Source organism: Camelus ferus, chromosome 13 (genome assembly GCF_009834535.1).
Source record: "Camelus ferus isolate YT-003-E chromosome 13, BCGSAC_Cfer_1.0, whole genome shotgun sequence".
NCBI lineage: Eukaryota > Metazoa > Chordata > Mammalia > Artiodactyla > Camelidae > Camelus > Camelus ferus.
This window is the reverse complement of record NC_045708.1, coordinates 62,879,926-62,897,041: the sequence shown is the minus strand read 5'-3', so window position 1 is coordinate 62,897,041 and position 17,116 is coordinate 62,879,926. Positions and strand designations below refer to the sequence as shown.

General features: G+C 39.2%; 1 protein-coding gene across 1 annotated transcript in view; it reads left to right on the top strand.

Annotated features, from left to right (window-relative positions):
* Positions 1–17,116, top strand: part of TTLL7 (tubulin tyrosine ligase like 7) — a 128,014-nt gene that overhangs the window by 54,764 nt on the left and 56,134 nt on the right. Inside the window, 4 exon segments of the mRNA XM_032494673.1 lie at positions 449–665; positions 5,170–5,334; positions 8,701–8,859; positions 13,707–13,801. Coding sequence (XP_032350564.1) covers positions 449–665; positions 5,170–5,334; positions 8,701–8,859; positions 13,707–13,801 — 636 coding nt within the window.

The window sequence follows — 17,116 nt, the reverse complement described above, 5'->3', positions numbered from 1 at the left end:
GCCCTTTGAGATCCTCTGCGGAGCCACCAAACTGATTTAAACAAACAGACAAACGAACAAAACAACCACAATAATAGGTCTGTTCTGCTCCTTTTAGAACCAGGAACTGTACTGGGAACGTGGCTGTTGCTCAAGGCCACTGCTGAGCTGGGGGTTGGGAAGTGGTTCCAGTGTAAGTTCAAATGCCACGTAGCTCTTTTACACAGATTCAGCTGTTTTTTTTGTTTTTTGTTACGTGTTTCCTGGTTGGTACAAGCTTCTGGTTAGTTCCCAGGGTTCCAAAAAAGTTGCTTTCTAACAGTATTTTTGTACTATATTTATGTGTGTGTGTGGTGGGACAGACCTTGGAGTTCCCCACTCCACTAATTTCCTCTTGAGTATCGTCTATAACTTTGTAAACGTCTTGACTCATATCCAATTATTCTTTTAATCTTTTCTTTAAACTTAGGATTTCTTTGATAAGAAATGGTGACAAACTTCCATCTCAGGATCATTTGATTGTTCAAGAATACATAGAAAAGCCTTTCTTAATGGAAGGTTACAAGTTTGATTTACGAATTTATATTCTGGTAACATCGTGTGACCCACTAAAAATTTTTCTCTACCATGATGGACTCGTGCGAATGGGAACCGAGAAGTACATTCCACCGAATGAGTCCAATTTGGTAAGTGATACTAGACGGAACCTATGGTTTTATCCATCTGTTCAACATCTATTTTTAAAAAACACCCGTTGTCTATAAACATTAAAAAAACAAAATTCCTCTTCTCAGGTTTTATAGTCTAGAAGACTGGTATACATAAACAAGACTGCCTCTAATTTATAGAGAACTTTGTGAAAATTAGAAAAAAAAGTGTCTGCTGCTCCAGGCAGGATACTTAGGAAAAGGCACCCCCTCTAGGAGCTGTGAGCACAGAAATCGGTTTCTGAGTGTGTATGTGCATCTAGTGGTCCTGGATAGAAATGACTTATACAGAAATATAGCCTAAAAATAATATACCATTGAGAAGTACAGATAAAGGTTATGGAACAGTGTAAGCATAGTTTGTGTTTGACTCCTCATGGCAGAGGTGGTATTTGAGCAGGCTTTGTATAAAAAGTATCATTTAAATGTACAGAATGTGATAGAAAGTACATGGAACAGAGAAAGCAAAACTTATCAGAAAGTAGAGTTACTAATTTTTGTTGGAACAAAATGGAAGATTGTAAATTTACATCGACCAATTGTGAAGTAGAGACATAAATTTGCATTTTTGGTGTGTGTTTTTGACTCTATTAAATGGAGATTTTTGTATTTTTCCATTAAGGTTACCTTTGTGCAGCCATAACATATTGATGAAAGTCATATATGTTGTTTATATGTTATGATGATCAAGCTACAATTTATCATGAAAATCATAACTGCAATTTATAGCTTAAAAAACACAAACTGTGGTTTATTATCCATACTTAAAAGTTTACTTACCCTTTAACTCTATTTTTGGATTTACTAACTATAGTAAAAATTACAATTAATTAAGATTGTTTCCCATTTTGTCAAAGGCCTGGTTTATTATTCGTCTCCAATATTATGCACATAATTAACTGCATTGAGTGGTCATATTTCTGAAATTAAATAATGACTGATCATAAATGTTGCTGGGTTCAGTTAACTAAAAGATGTAAGCCTGGCAAAGGAAGAATAAAGGAACTGTCAAAGTTTTGTAAACAAGGTGAAAGAAGGCATCATGTCTTTAAAAGTCACGAGTTGTGGAGACATCTCAACTCCAAGCAGTGTTTGAGCTCTACTGGGTTCTAGGCATTGTGCTGGGTTTTGAAACGCAGTGACCAAGACAGACATATTTGACCTCACAAAAGCAGCAGTCTGGTGGGGAGGCAGAAAATGAAATAAGCAATTATAATACCCAGGGGTAGCTGTAATGAACTGAGGCTGCCATGGCAGAGCCCAGCAGGGGCATCTAACTCAGTTGGAGATAAAAGTTGGAGAGGGAGTTTATAGAGTGGAATCTGAATAATGAGGGGTTAGCTAGGTGAGGGGTGGGGTGGGTGGCACTATAGGCGGAAGAGTGGCCCGGAGGTCAGAGGGCGTTTGGTATGTCTGGAGAGGGCGGACAGGCTCAATATGGCTAAAGTGCAGACTACGAAGGGGGGAGTTTTCAGAGGTCAGGATGGAGAGTCTAGGGACCAGATCTCTGTGGCGTGCTTTGTAGACCATGTCTAGGATTTTTGAATTTAACTTAAGAAGGGATTTTGAACAAGGGAAAGAAGGAAAGAGATTTTTGTCATAAAAAGGTCACTTGGTCTGCAGTGTAGGGAGTGTGAGACGAGGGTGTAGATGGATGGGGGAGACGAGAATGAGGGAGACAAGCAGCTGTGTTCTAGCCTAACCACGTGTGAGAGGAAAGATGGCTTAATTTGAAGCGATAGCAGCAGGCCTGGACTAAGAACGAGAACACAGATTTAAGATATATTTACCATGACATAGGAGAGCGGTGATATCCCGACAGGCTGTTTTGTAGAAGAGGGAAAGAGAGAAATTAAATGTAAAACTCAAGACTTTTGGCACAGGCAGTTGGGCGGGGGGTGGTGGGCAGTATTCCCCGCGCTGGGGAGTACAGGAACTTTGAAAGGTTTTGCAGAAAGTTGATGTGTTTGGTTTGAGACGCCCATGTGGCTTCCAAGTGTCCGAATGGATCTACATTCCAGGCATTTGGATACACAGTCTAGGTCTAAAGTTCAGACGAAGGAGCTGAGCTGCAGGCATAGTTTGGGGCTTGTCAGCTCATAGATTATAATTGAAATAATTGGAGTGGGTGAGGCAGTATTAAATACCTGTGAGGCAGATGGTCGTGTTTTGAGAGGAAAGAGTAAGGGACAGGATAGGAAAGGGTAAGACATGGAATTTAGGTGATAAAAGGGATTTGGTCTACATGTATGTGATTTGCTTAAGGACACAGGGTTAGGAAATCGCACTGAAAGGCTGGGAGTCTCACGGTCTCACTTTGCCAAGTGCACCTGAGTCACAGAATCTCCTGGCTTTGTTTTTCACATGGATGAAAAAGGATGTGTTCCTCATATATCTCTAAAATTTCATGATCAGATTCCTATCTGAAGATATGACACATTTAAAAAGTGAAATACATACTTTTATCTAAAGTGAGATCACAATTATGTAAAAGGTAAGTTGAAGAAAAAAGGTGAAAAAATAAACCAAAATGCTCCTGTTGGTTGTTTTTGGACAATAGGCAGCTGTGTATTATTTTTCTCCTCCTCTTTCCAATTGTTGAAATAGCGAGTGTGCCTTTTGTAATGAGCTGTGTATTTATATAAGAGTTAAATATTGATAAACTACATTTAGAGAGATCATCAGAGAATTTCAGACATTGAAGTATAATAAATGTTCATTTTTTTGCTACCAGTGTAGCAGTTGGCCAATCCTAGAAAAGTTTTGTGTCTCCCCAGACATTGCGTTGAGCCTAGACACTGCAAGGTGGGTGGAGAGTAGTTCTAGCGTCTCCATCCGTTGCAAGTTGCTATTTGAGCCATAGCTGCCATCACTTCTCCTTATGCAAACGTCCAGCTGACAATGAACTGTTTGGAAGGGGGTTTATGTCCAGGCAGATGTGAAACTGTGGGATTTCCAATCCTACTTACAAGGATCGTGTTTTAAGACAAATGCGAAGTTCCATTTCCGATTCACGTTTTCAAGGAGACCTAGAGTTTTTATTACTGCTGTTGGTTTTATTTTAAGAAATTCTTGCCAAATGGAGAGCTTCTCAGAAAATTATTTTCCAAACAAAAATGACCTCTCTTTTGGGAACTAGGAAATGTTCTGTTTTGATGAATTTCCTTTTTCTTTACATCAAGCACTTAAATTTAGACAAGTGTGAGGTTTATGCTCTTTCTTTTAAATATCACTTAATTTAAAGCCTTTTCTGATTTTCATGAAGGTGGAGACTGCGTCTGTCTTGTCCACCTTTGTACCCACAGTGCTCAGCACAAGTTCCTGCCAGTAGTGTATGCTCCTGAAATATTGTTCAGTGAATTAAAAAAAATTCCCAGTTACTTGTGGGCATATGGATTAGTAAACAACATGTCACTCAGGTGATCAGTTCTGCATATTTGCTTCAAAGACTTCAAAACTCTAGACTTAAGTAACTGCAGTGAAAATAAAATATGATTTAAATATCATTAGTTATTAACAAATCAAAATAAGAATGTGTCTGAAGTACGTATTCATTGTGATGCAGCACTGCTATCTAAGTGATCTCTGGGAGTAGGAGCCTGAGGGTGGGGTTTATAGACCTCGTGAGTGTTTATAATAGGTTGGTAAGGAGCCATTAGATGTATATTCATTGACAATTATGAGAAGTTTTAAATTTTGGGTACTTCTTGGAGTTTACTTGAGGATAACAGTATCAACAACCATACGAATATGGAGAGACTAAGATGCAAGATGCCCGACATGGAGCACTTTCATAAAGTGACTGCAGTCATTCCGCCCCCGGCACACCCCGAGCGGCACTGCTGTGTGCTGACTCTGCGCGTGCTCTGTCTTACTAACACGTTAAAGTGATCGCGCAGTCGGTGCGGGAGGGCAGAGGTTGTGTTTGGTAACCCTGCCTCTAGGGTTCTGCTACTGACTTGAGCTTCAGTTTTTAAAATTTCTCTTTGCAAAGACGTAGAATGCTCTGTCAGGAAATTCCTTTCCCCCCAAAAATTAGGATGAAAAATCTTAGAAAAACATTAACAACAAACCAGCTAAGAAAAACAAACTTCAAACTTAGAACATTTTCTTGCTTAGTAATATGTCGTCCCATTTTCACTTGCTTACCCTGTATATCCGTATCATTTTAAGACTTTCTCTGGGAGATGTAGTTTGAACAGTATATAAAGTAACTCTGGAGATGACTACATTCACAACCTTTTTAAGAAAAATGTGCCATTTCATTTAATTTGAAAATTACCTATGTAATCATCAAATTATCAACCTGTATAATTAATTAATTAATTTTTCAATCCATATGTTTGATTTGATTTTATTTTTTTCAGTCTGTATATTTTAAACTTTAAATTTGTCTCTCCTCTTTGGCTGCTTTCTTTTCCACGAAACCATATGGTTCCAGAGTCTCATAGGTGGTAACACCTTTGGTTCTTACTTGTCACAGACCCAGTTGTACATGCATCTGACAAACTACTCCGTGAACAAGCACAACGAGCGATTTGAAAGGGACGAAACTGAAAACAAAGGCAGCAAACGTTCCATCAAATGGTTTACAGAATTCCTGCAAGCAAATCAGCATGATGTTGCCAAGTTTTGGAGTGACATTTCAGTAAGATTATACCATGCCACAACTTTAACTGTCTTTCCTCATATTAATTTAAGGAATCATCAACCATTTAAGATAAAGAACAGCTTACATTAGATTGGGCAGGTAAAGTGTGTTTTCCTGAAGAAGATGGAGTTTGTGATGGACCCCAGTAGATAAGTAGTATTTCTACTGCGAGGGGTGGGAGAGGAGGGCTTCTGAGTGGAGGCAAAGCGTAAGTGAGGACACAGAGGTGTGCGAATAGCTGAAAGTGGTCCAGGCTGGCAACATGGTACTTACAGGCGATTCATGAGGACTTCCGGCTGAAAAGGTATGTGGAGGCCAAATTTTAGTCTGAAAATCAAGGCTGAAGTTGGTAGGCAGTAAGGACTCATTCAGTTTTTAAGGGAGATTTGAGAGAGGAGAGTAATAAGGCCAAAGACTGTGAATTTAAAAGACAAATCTGAACCTGAATGCGGGATGGGTTAGAGGGAAGAGCAAGAGGAGGTGGAGGAGGGCACTGGTGTGGTGAAGGTGGAAAGAATGGCCTAAACTGAGCCACAATAAAAGAGGTGACAATGCCATGTGCCTTGGGGTTAACTGAATGTTCAGAATAGGGTGGGGGCAGAAGTATTCAGAGATTCCTCTGCAGTTTTAAGGAGTAATTATAGGCAGAATGAGTGTGGCATTGTCTGAAATAGAACAGGAAGGAGTTATTTTGAGAAGAAGCTGTAGAGCTTAGGTTTGCAGACAAAGGAAAAGAGTTCTGTTTATTTACTTGTTAGTGCGTTCATTCATTCACTGAACATTTATTGAACCCATCGTATAAGCCTTTCTCTGGCTGATAATTTGAAGATTAATAAAATACAGCTCCAGGCCTCAAGCACTTAAGAATTTGGTAGGGAAAACTCACACATAAATTGTCAATGAAATGCAGCATAGCAAGTACAAAAATAGAGGCATCCACTGGGTTCTGTGGGGACGCAGAGGAAGACCACACATGGTAGCTTTGGGTCGGTGGGGGCAGGAGGAGGGCTGCCTGGAGGCATTGACACCTGAACCAAGTTTTTAAAAGTCCATGAGGCTGTGATGAATTCTACTTTAGACACGTTGAACTTGAAATGCTGTCTCAGGTAGAAAAGTCAATCAGGCAGTTAAGAGTGTATGTATGGGGTGCAATTGATAATTAAAGCCATGGCAGCTGATGAAATGCCAAATGGTAAGGGTAAAGAGAGAAAGGGAAACACATATGAGAAGGTAACCTTGGTGAAACAGACCCTTTATTAATCTTAGCAGAAATATTAAAATGGTATTCAAAGTTAGAGGAGTGTGTCTGTTGACACACTCAACATGATTAGGGCTGTGCAATTTGATTTAGCTTTCTTTTTGGGACAAATGATACATACTTAGATAAATATATCATGGAAAATGGACATGAAAGCTCATTGTTGGTTGAACTTAGTTCTCTTGAGAAAATCAGAATAATTTATCTTTTGGATGATTATTTTGTGGGTTGCTTTTTTTAAAATCTTATTTTCTATGTCAGAGAATGTAAACCCAAAATTCCTTAGGTGTCAGATGAGTGAAAAGGAGTGAAGTAGTCCTGATAGAAGAAAACAGGGCACTGAGAACGGTGGTAATTTGAAGAGCGTAAGGGTTCTAAAGGGACACCACTCAGCACCAGCCTGTTGGCACCATGTGGTATTTTGGGCCCAGTGTGCCTCACTCTTCTCATTTGTCAATAGATGCCATACATCTCCTGATTTAGAAAGGTTGGCAACAAATTCAAAATTTTTAAAACTGTAGGGACTCCATCAAATTTTAAAGTTTGTCATTTGGATTTGGTCAGATTCTCACCAACTTGTTAACTTCTGTTAGGTCTTCCTGAGAGACTAAATACATCCAAAAAAGAAATTTGTCCCCCGAAATGCTATTTGTTTATTTATTTTATCAAGGCCAATGTTTTTGGAAATTCAAAAAAATTTTTAATGATAGCTTACTACCATGTGAATCAGAAGCATCAGAGTGGTGAAATTTTTGCAATTTTTGGACACAGCTCATTGATGGAAGAGCATACTTGGTGATACCTGGGTAATTGAATGAATGGGTCATTTGATGATTAGCTCAAGGAGATGAAGGAAGTTTTTATACCCTCTGTTTACCCAAATTTCCACTTCTATGTGGATTTGATTCTTCAAGGAAGTCTTTGTGAAAAGGTAGAACCTGTTGGGTTGCCTTGGTGAGGAGTCCATGGAAAGAATCAGTCAAAGATGAAAGCGAGTTGTCGTTAGCTTTACACACTGGTTGAAAGTGGTGCTTACCCCACATAGCTGAGTTAGGAGGAGCTGTACAGCTAAGACTAATGCTAGTACGATGGTAGGGAAATTCACTTTTCTGTTAGAACCTAAATTTTTATCTTAATAGTTTACAAATGTCATGAATTTAACTTAGGACTTTTTTTTTCCCCCCCCAATGGCCACTTTATTGATGGTAATTTCTCTGAAAATAGTAGTTGTCTACATATGAAAACTAACATGCACCAACACCGTTTATGAAGAACAGGTAGATATTTGTGCTTTTGTGCTGGTCAAGAATGAATAAGTAATGAGTAGAAAATCAGACCATGGAGATTGAAAATGACTATAATCACGCAGAAGGATCATCCTTACTGGATGCTGTTTATGTATGTTAGGTACAAATCTGCACAGAGAAACCCAGCTCTCCTCGATTGTGCCCTCTTGGCCTGTCAGCCTTTGCCTAGGTCGAGGTTCTGTAATACTGTCTGTGAAATAGTTTACTCTTCTTGGAATTTCCTTCCCTCCCTCCCCTCCCCTTCTGTGTGGTTTCTGAGAAGATGAGCCCATGATCCTACCTTACTTATTTAACAAATAGAAGCCCCATTTATAAACTTACTTTATCTGGTCACAAGTGCCTTTGAGCATTTACTAACTGCCAATTACTGTCATAAGCACTAGGAATGGGCTTGTAAATAATACAGACAAGGATTCTGTTCTAACAAAACAGGAAAAAGGTCAGCTGGTGCTAGGCTGTGTATGTTGCCCTGAGGAATGCTGTATGGGGGCCTACTTTTAACTCGGGTCAGGGAAGGACTCTCTGCATATCAAGGAGCCAGACTTGGGAAGAGTGTTCCAGGAAGAGGGAACAGCCAGTGCAGGAGGCCCAGAGACGGCGAGCATGGCTGGAGCGCGGTGGGCAGGGGAAGACCGGGATGAAATGAAGTCAGAGCAGTGGCAGGGGTTAGATCCCAGAGAGCGTTGTGAACCTGCCAGGCGCTAGTGTGGAAGTCCAGGCCTTATTTCCACGTATGTAAACGAGATACAAAGAAATGAGGCTTTTTATTTTTTTTTTTTTTTATCACAATCTTTATAGGAATTGGTGGTAAAGACTCTGATTGTAGCAGAACCTCATGTCCTGCACGCATACCGAATGTGCAGACCCGGTCAGCCTCCAGGAAGTGAAAGTGTCTGCTTCGAAGTCCTGGGGTTTGACATTTTGTTGGATAGAAAACTAAAGCCATGGCTCCTGGAGGTAAGGCGTTTTCTTTAAGAAGAAAGACAAGTGATCACTGTTCTTGTATATTAAAACAACTGTTTTTTAAATGTGTGCTTGGCACAGTTGTTTCATTAATTGAGCGGAAAGAGGCCTGAATGGAGTATGCGAGAGGAAGCGAATGAAAATGCAAGGACTAGAGCAGTGCCAAGAATCAGTGTGTGTTCAACGTTACTTCTCCCAAATTAGTATTGGGTGAATTTCTAGGCCAGGAATTTTGCACATATGCCTGCACCTGCACTTATTCATCTGTTGTCTACTTTCTCCACTGTTTTCTCAGCCTCACGGCTCTACCGTGTCATGACTCTTGGCTGTCGGCTTTCCTCCGTGTGGGTTCCTGGGCTGCAGGACTGTGGCCCCTCTGGCTTCAGTGTGCCTCCCCTTCAAACTCTCCAAGAGGAGAGAGGCTCCATTTGGCTCATTAATCAGTATTCGATCCCTCACAGCCCAGGTGGCATGTCACATTCTAGTTTAAGGCCATATGCTGTGCCTCGGGCTCCCCTCATGTCTGGCCTGTCATCTGTGCCTTTGGCTTTGCTGCCGGTCCCTGAGATGGTCAGTCATCGTTATTTTTCTTCGGTTATAAAAAGTCACCAACATTTGGAAAATATGGAGTAATATAAGGGAGAAATACAAATGGTCTCTGTTTAAGATTTTTGCACTTTCTTTTCAGTCATGTTTATATTTATATTATATACAGAAGAAACCTTAGCAGTCATGTGGTCCCACAGGACCCCGCCCAGCTGTTCCCCCTCAGTTCCCTGATCATATTGCCCCAAGGTCAGAGGTGACATGGCTACAAAATTCGGCATGTAGGAAACTTTGTCAGGAGATGGGCACCTATCTAAACACTCAGTGCTTACTGCGTTAGTTACATTTTAAGGAGCACGTTGCAATAGAAGATATCAGTAACAAACAAATAGAAGGTATCAACAACTTTCATTTTAAGTTGATTATCTCTTTTTTTGTTAATGATTTAGAAGTTGGAAGTTACATCTGTACCATCAAGGTTTGTGAAAGCAAATTGAGCGATAGGTGAGATCAAGACATTCAAAATATGTTTTTAGGAAAGAACACTTTTCTTATTTGAGGGCTACTGGTTTCGTGTGTTTGTGTGTTTAATCTACTATGAGCAAATAATGTGTATTTTATTTCCAGTCAAAGACAGTTCTGTCAGGTGTTCATACTTTGCTTCTGCCTGGGTCCTAGAAACAACATAAATGTGAAGAATTTTGCTCGTCATTTTGCTCCTCCATTCCTTAGATGTGAAAGCACTTGACTCTGGGCTGTGGGCCCCTCATCTTACTAAAGCCTGACATTTTCTTCTTTAGTTTTACTGTTTTCCTGTTCTTAGTTTCCCGTTCGTACCTGAATTCTTTCTTCCCCCGCCGCTTTGGCTACTTGTCTTTTATCCTTGATGGGCTGGGGAAGAAGTGGAGGCAAATGCGTGAGGCAGGACTGGAAGGAGAACAAGGAATGAAGGCTTTATAGATGTTTTATTTACTTATTCTTAAAAGCCCTTGCCCAGCTGGAGCTTTGCATTAGCTTGGATCAGAATTGACTGAATGGTTGAATTCTGTATTTTTAAAGGCTCAAAATACCATTGTTTGCTTTCATGTTTCTTCCTACTTTATTCTCTCCTTCATCATTTCCAGATCAGTTAAGAACCACTAACAGTTCCACAATGCCAAGAGCTAAATAGCATTGTTTTTCATTAACTTATTTTCATCTTCTGATCATTTTTAAAATCATTTTCAGATCAATCATAACCATTTAAGAAACTCCACAATAACCAACAGCTTGGGTGATGAACATTTATTATATCAAAACAGAAGAATCTTATTTAGATCTTGCGTCTGTGTTTTCTCCCTGCTGCAATCACAGTAGTTCTCATGCACGTTGTTGAAAACCTTTTGGCGCCATCAAGTGGCCTAAGGTAGACGGTGCCTCTGAGAATGTGATAACTCATATTAACTGGAACAATCGCAGGGAGTGATTTGTAGTGGCAGAACTGCAGAGATTTTCAATCATAGAAAACATTTTTAGGAAAGAACATGGAAGCTGAGTGGAGTGTGACTATAATGCCAACACTTTAAGTATCCTTGAGTTAATTTCAACAAGTCATTGTGCCAGGTTGGTGGAAATAGAAGAAAAATGAGACAATACTTGCCCTGGTCTAATGGGGACTCAGCTGTGTTTTATGGTAATAGTTACAAGTGTAAGTCGGGGACAGGGAGTTAGCACAGACAACGCAGTGATTAATCTCTCTGTGTACATGTGTATATTTGAGGGTTTAAAAACTCTTCGCAGGGGCAGTGGGAGGGCCGGATCCAGGATGAAAAGAAACAGTCCTTGCACAAAAGGGAACACCTGAGCAGAGTATTTAAGACTGTAGAAAGTAGGGTAAGGGCTGGGGGCAGGGACAGTTGGGGTTGGGGTGGGGGGAACTTACTGGCCAGAGGAAACAGCATTTATTTAGGGGCACATAATCTATTATGGAAACTTATTTGTGCAAGAAATGATTAAGCTGTTTTGATAATTAAACTATGATTTGGGCAGTTAATAGATAGTATTTATTAATTTAAGTTTCTTTTGAATAATTTTAATTTTTGCATGCACTTACAAGCTGCTGTGCTTTAAGACTAACACCTGTGGGTTTTGTCTTTTACAATTAGGATAGGAAATGAGAACCAAAGAATCCATCCACATTACAGAGTAGAATTTTGACGGGGTGGAACCCTGATTTCCAGAGTTTCTTCTGTCAGCTGTTTGTGGTGGTTCTTTTATTATTCTTTACCTTTCTCATAAGGCTTTTAAAAAAATCCAGAATTTTAATTGAATTAAGTTTTTCTGCCTCTCCATATATTAGTTTATTTAATGTGAAGGTACATTTCTTCATAGACTAATTTCTTTTGTATGATAGTAGAGTGAAGACTCTGAAATAGGAAAGAGAGAGGGTCTGAGATTGTGTTGTACCAGATCTCACTAACATCCTGGAGAAGGGATATGCCTGGCAGAATTCCAGACCACAGTTTTGGAATGAAACGCGAAGGAATTCTATACAAATATTTCAGTGAACCACTAAATCATCAGATCATAAAAACCTGGTTTATTTATAATCATGTTACCTATAGCAGCAGAACTATCTTTAATTGCATTACAAATTCCAGAGATTTGAATCAGTATTGACTGGTTGAAACTTTTTCATCTATAAAGTATATTGCTTTATGCGTTCTCTGCACTTGTAAGAGGAAATACTTGGAGCTTTGAAGTAGCAGGTTAATAAACTTCCTTTTTCAAATTTACCTGGAATAAATGGATGTTCTTGCAATTACCAAGCTATTCTCTTCCTCTTGAGACCACGTCACACGGATGGGAATGTGTTCATTCATCACCTTCTAAATCAGAATCAGCAAAGGCATAATACAGTGAGGCACATCTGTCTTCAAAATATACAGTTTGGAGTATTTCTATAAAAGGAGTATCATGTAGCCATCAAAATGATGGCATGATAGATTTTCATGATTCATTATTAATAGAAAAACTTGGATTATGAAATAGTACATTTAGCATAGAGATGTATTCAGAAGGTAAAATGAATATTATAAGTATGTATGCATAGCAGATGTGTGGGACACCATTTGTCGAATGATTAGCAATACACTAGGTGGTGGGGTTACAGGTCATCTTCCTGTTGTTCATTTGCCTTCTGTTTACTGGTTTCTCTGCGGTGATCCTGGACCACATTTCTAATTAGAGGCGTCTGTGTTCCTAGATGATTTCTTAAGTATAATATGGTGTTTCCTTCAGCTACCAGTTGTAAAATGCGTGCTGTCAGTTATCTTATCTCTTGTGGTGATGGGTTTGTGTGAGACAAGCTTCTTCTGTGACTAGCAGCATGCATGTTTTTGAGATAGTGTGTGGGGTTAGTTGGTTGTCCTAGTTTTGAACTCAGCAGTGTTCTCACCAATTGAGTTAACTGAGTAATTTTCTTAAACATCTGCTGTTACAATTACATTTTCATAACAGCAACAACAATGACAAAGACAAAAAAAATACTCTGGCTCTTGAAGTCGTAGTGTGCTGTGTACTAGATTTCAGGATGTCTATGCAGTTACTTCTGATTTTTCATTGTAATGAAATCCTGGAAATGATGTGGGAAAGCAGAGCAACCACAAATGCCTCATTTATTCCTACAAGTCCTTAAACAGAGAAGCTCATAGAGGTTGGTCTGCAGCCATCTTCAGCGGTGTCCTCTGAGTAATACAGTCAGTGAAATGAGATGAAATGAAGATTGACGAATTACTGTTTGATCCAGGTAGAAAGAAATAAAATTTATATTTAGGCAGTAATTCATGCAGAAGATTTGAGAGCAGTGGAAGGAGGGCAGTGATAGTTTCCGTATGCTAATGATCACCACATTGGGAACATGCATAATTTTTGTTACATTTCTATTTATTATTGTTATTATTACTGGTCCTCCAACCCTTCTGTCAGGACGAGTCACTTCAGCTTCACTACGCTTAAGACCTAGAGGGCACGGGGGAGTAGACTGGAGAGACTGGAAAGGAGGGGAGGGCAGGGGTGCTGACTGAAGATCCTGAACTAAAGCAGCAGGGGGAAGGGGCAGTGAGGACAGATTTGTCTTAAGGTGATGAGGAAGGGAGGTGTGGCGATGGTGCCCAGGCCATCTCCTATATAGAGCTTTGCGGTTTATTGTAGAGTCCTTTTACCGGTTGGGGTCCCACGTTAGGTTAACAAATTTGTCCTGAATATTAATGACCCACCAACATTTGATTACTTGTTGTTTTCTTTGTAAATTTCAGATCAATCGCGCTCCAAGCTTTGGAACTGATCAAAAAATAGATTATGATGTAAAAAGGGGAGTGCTGCTAAATGCACTGAAGCTACTAAATATCAGGTAAAATGTTTCCTCCTCTTTTGGAGTTTTTCCCACCATATTTGGCATAGAACAATCATTTGTACATGGAATTGGCTTGTAATTTTTGAATTTTGTGTTTCTAATTTATTGACTCTGTTCTTCAAACCCATTTAGTTTTTTCTTTTTAAATATCTTTTCCCCTCCTCCTGAACTCTGCTTCTCCTTCTCCACATACTATGATTTGAACCAACAGTAAATATGGTTAAATTGCATTTGGTATAATTACTTAACACAGAGTGTGAAGTTGAATTGGAGAATACCTTAGGAAACCCACTAGATTATCTTCCTCACCTCACAAGAAGAATTTAAAGCACAGAGATCATCCAGGAAGTAAAAGAACCTCAGACATGCATTTCCTACCTTTCAGTCCAGAAGTCTTCCCTGCTGTGTCACGGCCACCTGGGTAAACAGAAAAGAGAAGCAGTTAAGTGAGAGGTGACTTTCCCACTGAGAAGCATAGACAGGATTTCCTTCTTTTTTAAGGCTGAATGCTATTCCATCATATATAGATACATCACATTTTCTTTATCCATTCATCCACTGGTGAACATTTACGTTGCTTCCATGTCTTGGCTGTTGTGAGTAATGCTGCAGTGAATGTGAGAGTGCAGATCTCTCTTTGAATCCTGATTTCAACTCCTTTTGATATATACCCGGAAGTGGGATTGCTGGATCAATGGAATATTACCAGGCTGGTTGCAGAGTACATGATCATGGAGGTCAAATATTTGAAATGCTATTTTGCGGGAAAGCTTTTGGCTCATTGTGAAAGAAATTGTTTAACTGAACTGTTTAATGAAGTAATGAGTTGTCTGCCATTATAAGTGTTCAAATAGCATTTAGGATATTGGCTCAAAGGACCTCTGAGGTCATTTAAGCTCAGGAATTTTATGATTTTGATTGATTCTAATTGTCAATTCAAAAACTCTAAAAGGGAAGTGGAATGCTTCCAAACTATTTATTTGAAAAGTTTCCAAGCATTTAGCAGATGCCTGGTTGAGAAACAGTTTTATATGGAAAGCATTACTATAAAAAGAGATTGACACATGAAATTCTCAGAAATTTTCATATGGTCCCCTCTTTTGTGTGATCAAAGAATGATTTGCCTAAATTCTACTGCTATTTCCATTATTCTAAAAGAAATGAGTAGAAAGGAAAGAGATATAGAATGGGGAAATTTTGTTTACTTAGCTTACACAAGTGTATCAAGTATTTTAGATTATTTAAGCCATCTGTCTATGCATTTTTTTGCATTTCTTATTACTGTACAGGTGGTCCTTTTTCTTCATGTCTTTGGACTTTGTCAATGATAGTATCAATTCAGAACATCATTCATGGGTGTTTTTGGTCTTCTTAAAAGTAAGATATGTGCAGTTTAGATGGTGAGAAATTTCTAGACCTAAAGCTAAGGGAGAGTTGGAATTCATCTTCCTTATTTTTCTCAGTGTTGTTCCACTAGGGTACTTTAGCACAATTCTTAACATTTAGAGCATATGCTAATGAAGCTTATGTTTTATGTATATACCTTTCCTCTCCATCCAGGTGGAGAGCTTCTTGGGCATGTGTGTGTTAGCCTTGTACTTCGCTTTGGCCAGGTGTGGCATGGGCACATCGTAGCAACACACAAGCAGGAACTAAGAACAGTAGGAAAATTCCTGCCTATTTATTAAATACTATTGGGTTAATTTTTATTTGAACTGTTTTACTTTTGGATAGAATAAATTGTTCTATAATGTCAGACATTCCGTATTTACATTCATGTTAGTCAGACTGTCAGGATGATCTTTTTCCATTGTGTTACCTCTCTGCTCAAGAACCTAAAGGGATTTCTATTGCCAACACCTGGTCTAAGCTCCTTTCATAATGTAACTTAACGTTAGCTTTTTCATCTTATTTCCTGTTTCTCTCCAACCCAAAGTATTTTAGTTAAGCTGATTATCTTATTATTTCCCCCCATATCTTGTGCATTCCTACTGATGATTTATTCTCTTCCCTGCCCTGAATGCTTGTCCTTATCTGCGTGTGACTCAGATCTCATCGTTTACTGTGACATCGTCCAACCTTTTATTCCAATTAGTCTTTCCTTTCTTTGACCTCCAAAAGGAATTATAGTTTGCAAGTACATGACTTATCATTTTATTTACTCTCTCAAGTTCTGTGCTATTTGATTTGGGCATGGCTGATTTTTCTTTTCAATTTAATTTAAGATCCCTAAAGTCAAGGAGTATATACTCTGGCATTCTACACAGTTCTTAGTACAGTGCTTTACATAGTGTATGGCTTCATATATATCCTAGAGTTCATTTTGTGAACAGATACCTTTGGTCTGAAGAAAATCCACGAGAGTCCCAAATCTGCACCCGGAAAGAGAGAGGTGTAGACTGGTGGTCCTCTCTGACCCACTCTGGAGCTCTGCGCTTGCATTTGCAGCTCCCTGCGGGCTGTGTACTTGAGGCGCTTCTGGTCTAACAGGGGCTCAATGAACAAAGAGTGAGTGAGTGAGCTAGCAAGTTGGGGAGTAAGTCAATGAATGGATGGATGGATGTCCTGATGGTACTTTAAATTTCAGTGTGACCAAAGTTGAGTTTTCTCCTCCTTCAATCATATTTCTCTGGCTGCATTTCTCTCCTTTCTTCTGCTAAGGACATCAATTTCTTCTAAACCACAAGGGCTAAATCTAACTCTTATGTAATATACACTCTTAGTGTATATTATACTAGAAGCTAGAGGTACAAAATTGAGTGAAATTTCCTCTCCTTATGTAGGTCAACTATTAAACGGGGAACTGTATGCTCATGGAAACATACATACAGTGATAATCACCCAAATCTGGTTTTCTGTCTTTCTTTGCTTTCCCAGTTAATGGCACAGCCAGCCAGAAAGCTGAGAGTTATTCTTAGCCCCTCCCTTTATTATGAATCAACTGAATACTTCAAATGCGTGACTTCCACTTAACTTCTCAGTCTCCTCTTCAACTTAAAGGACTTCTCATTTCTCTCCTGGACTGTTTTACTGGCTGCCCACTTTCCTTCAGTGCTAACCTTCACCCCAATTTTGCAGTTTCCTGAAAGTCATGTAACAAGTGTTTCTGAGTGCCCACCACTAGATGAGTAGGTACTAGGAGTTCAAAGTCTGCCTTGATTCTACGTTTCTGGCTTGGATGACTTTGTTTGGCAATATGTCATTTACTTAGATAAAGATTTTAGGTGAGAAAAAGCCTTAGAAGTGATGGAGGAAGGTAGAAATGAAGAGATAATTCAGTGTTAAACGTACTACTTTTGAGGTGCTTTGAGA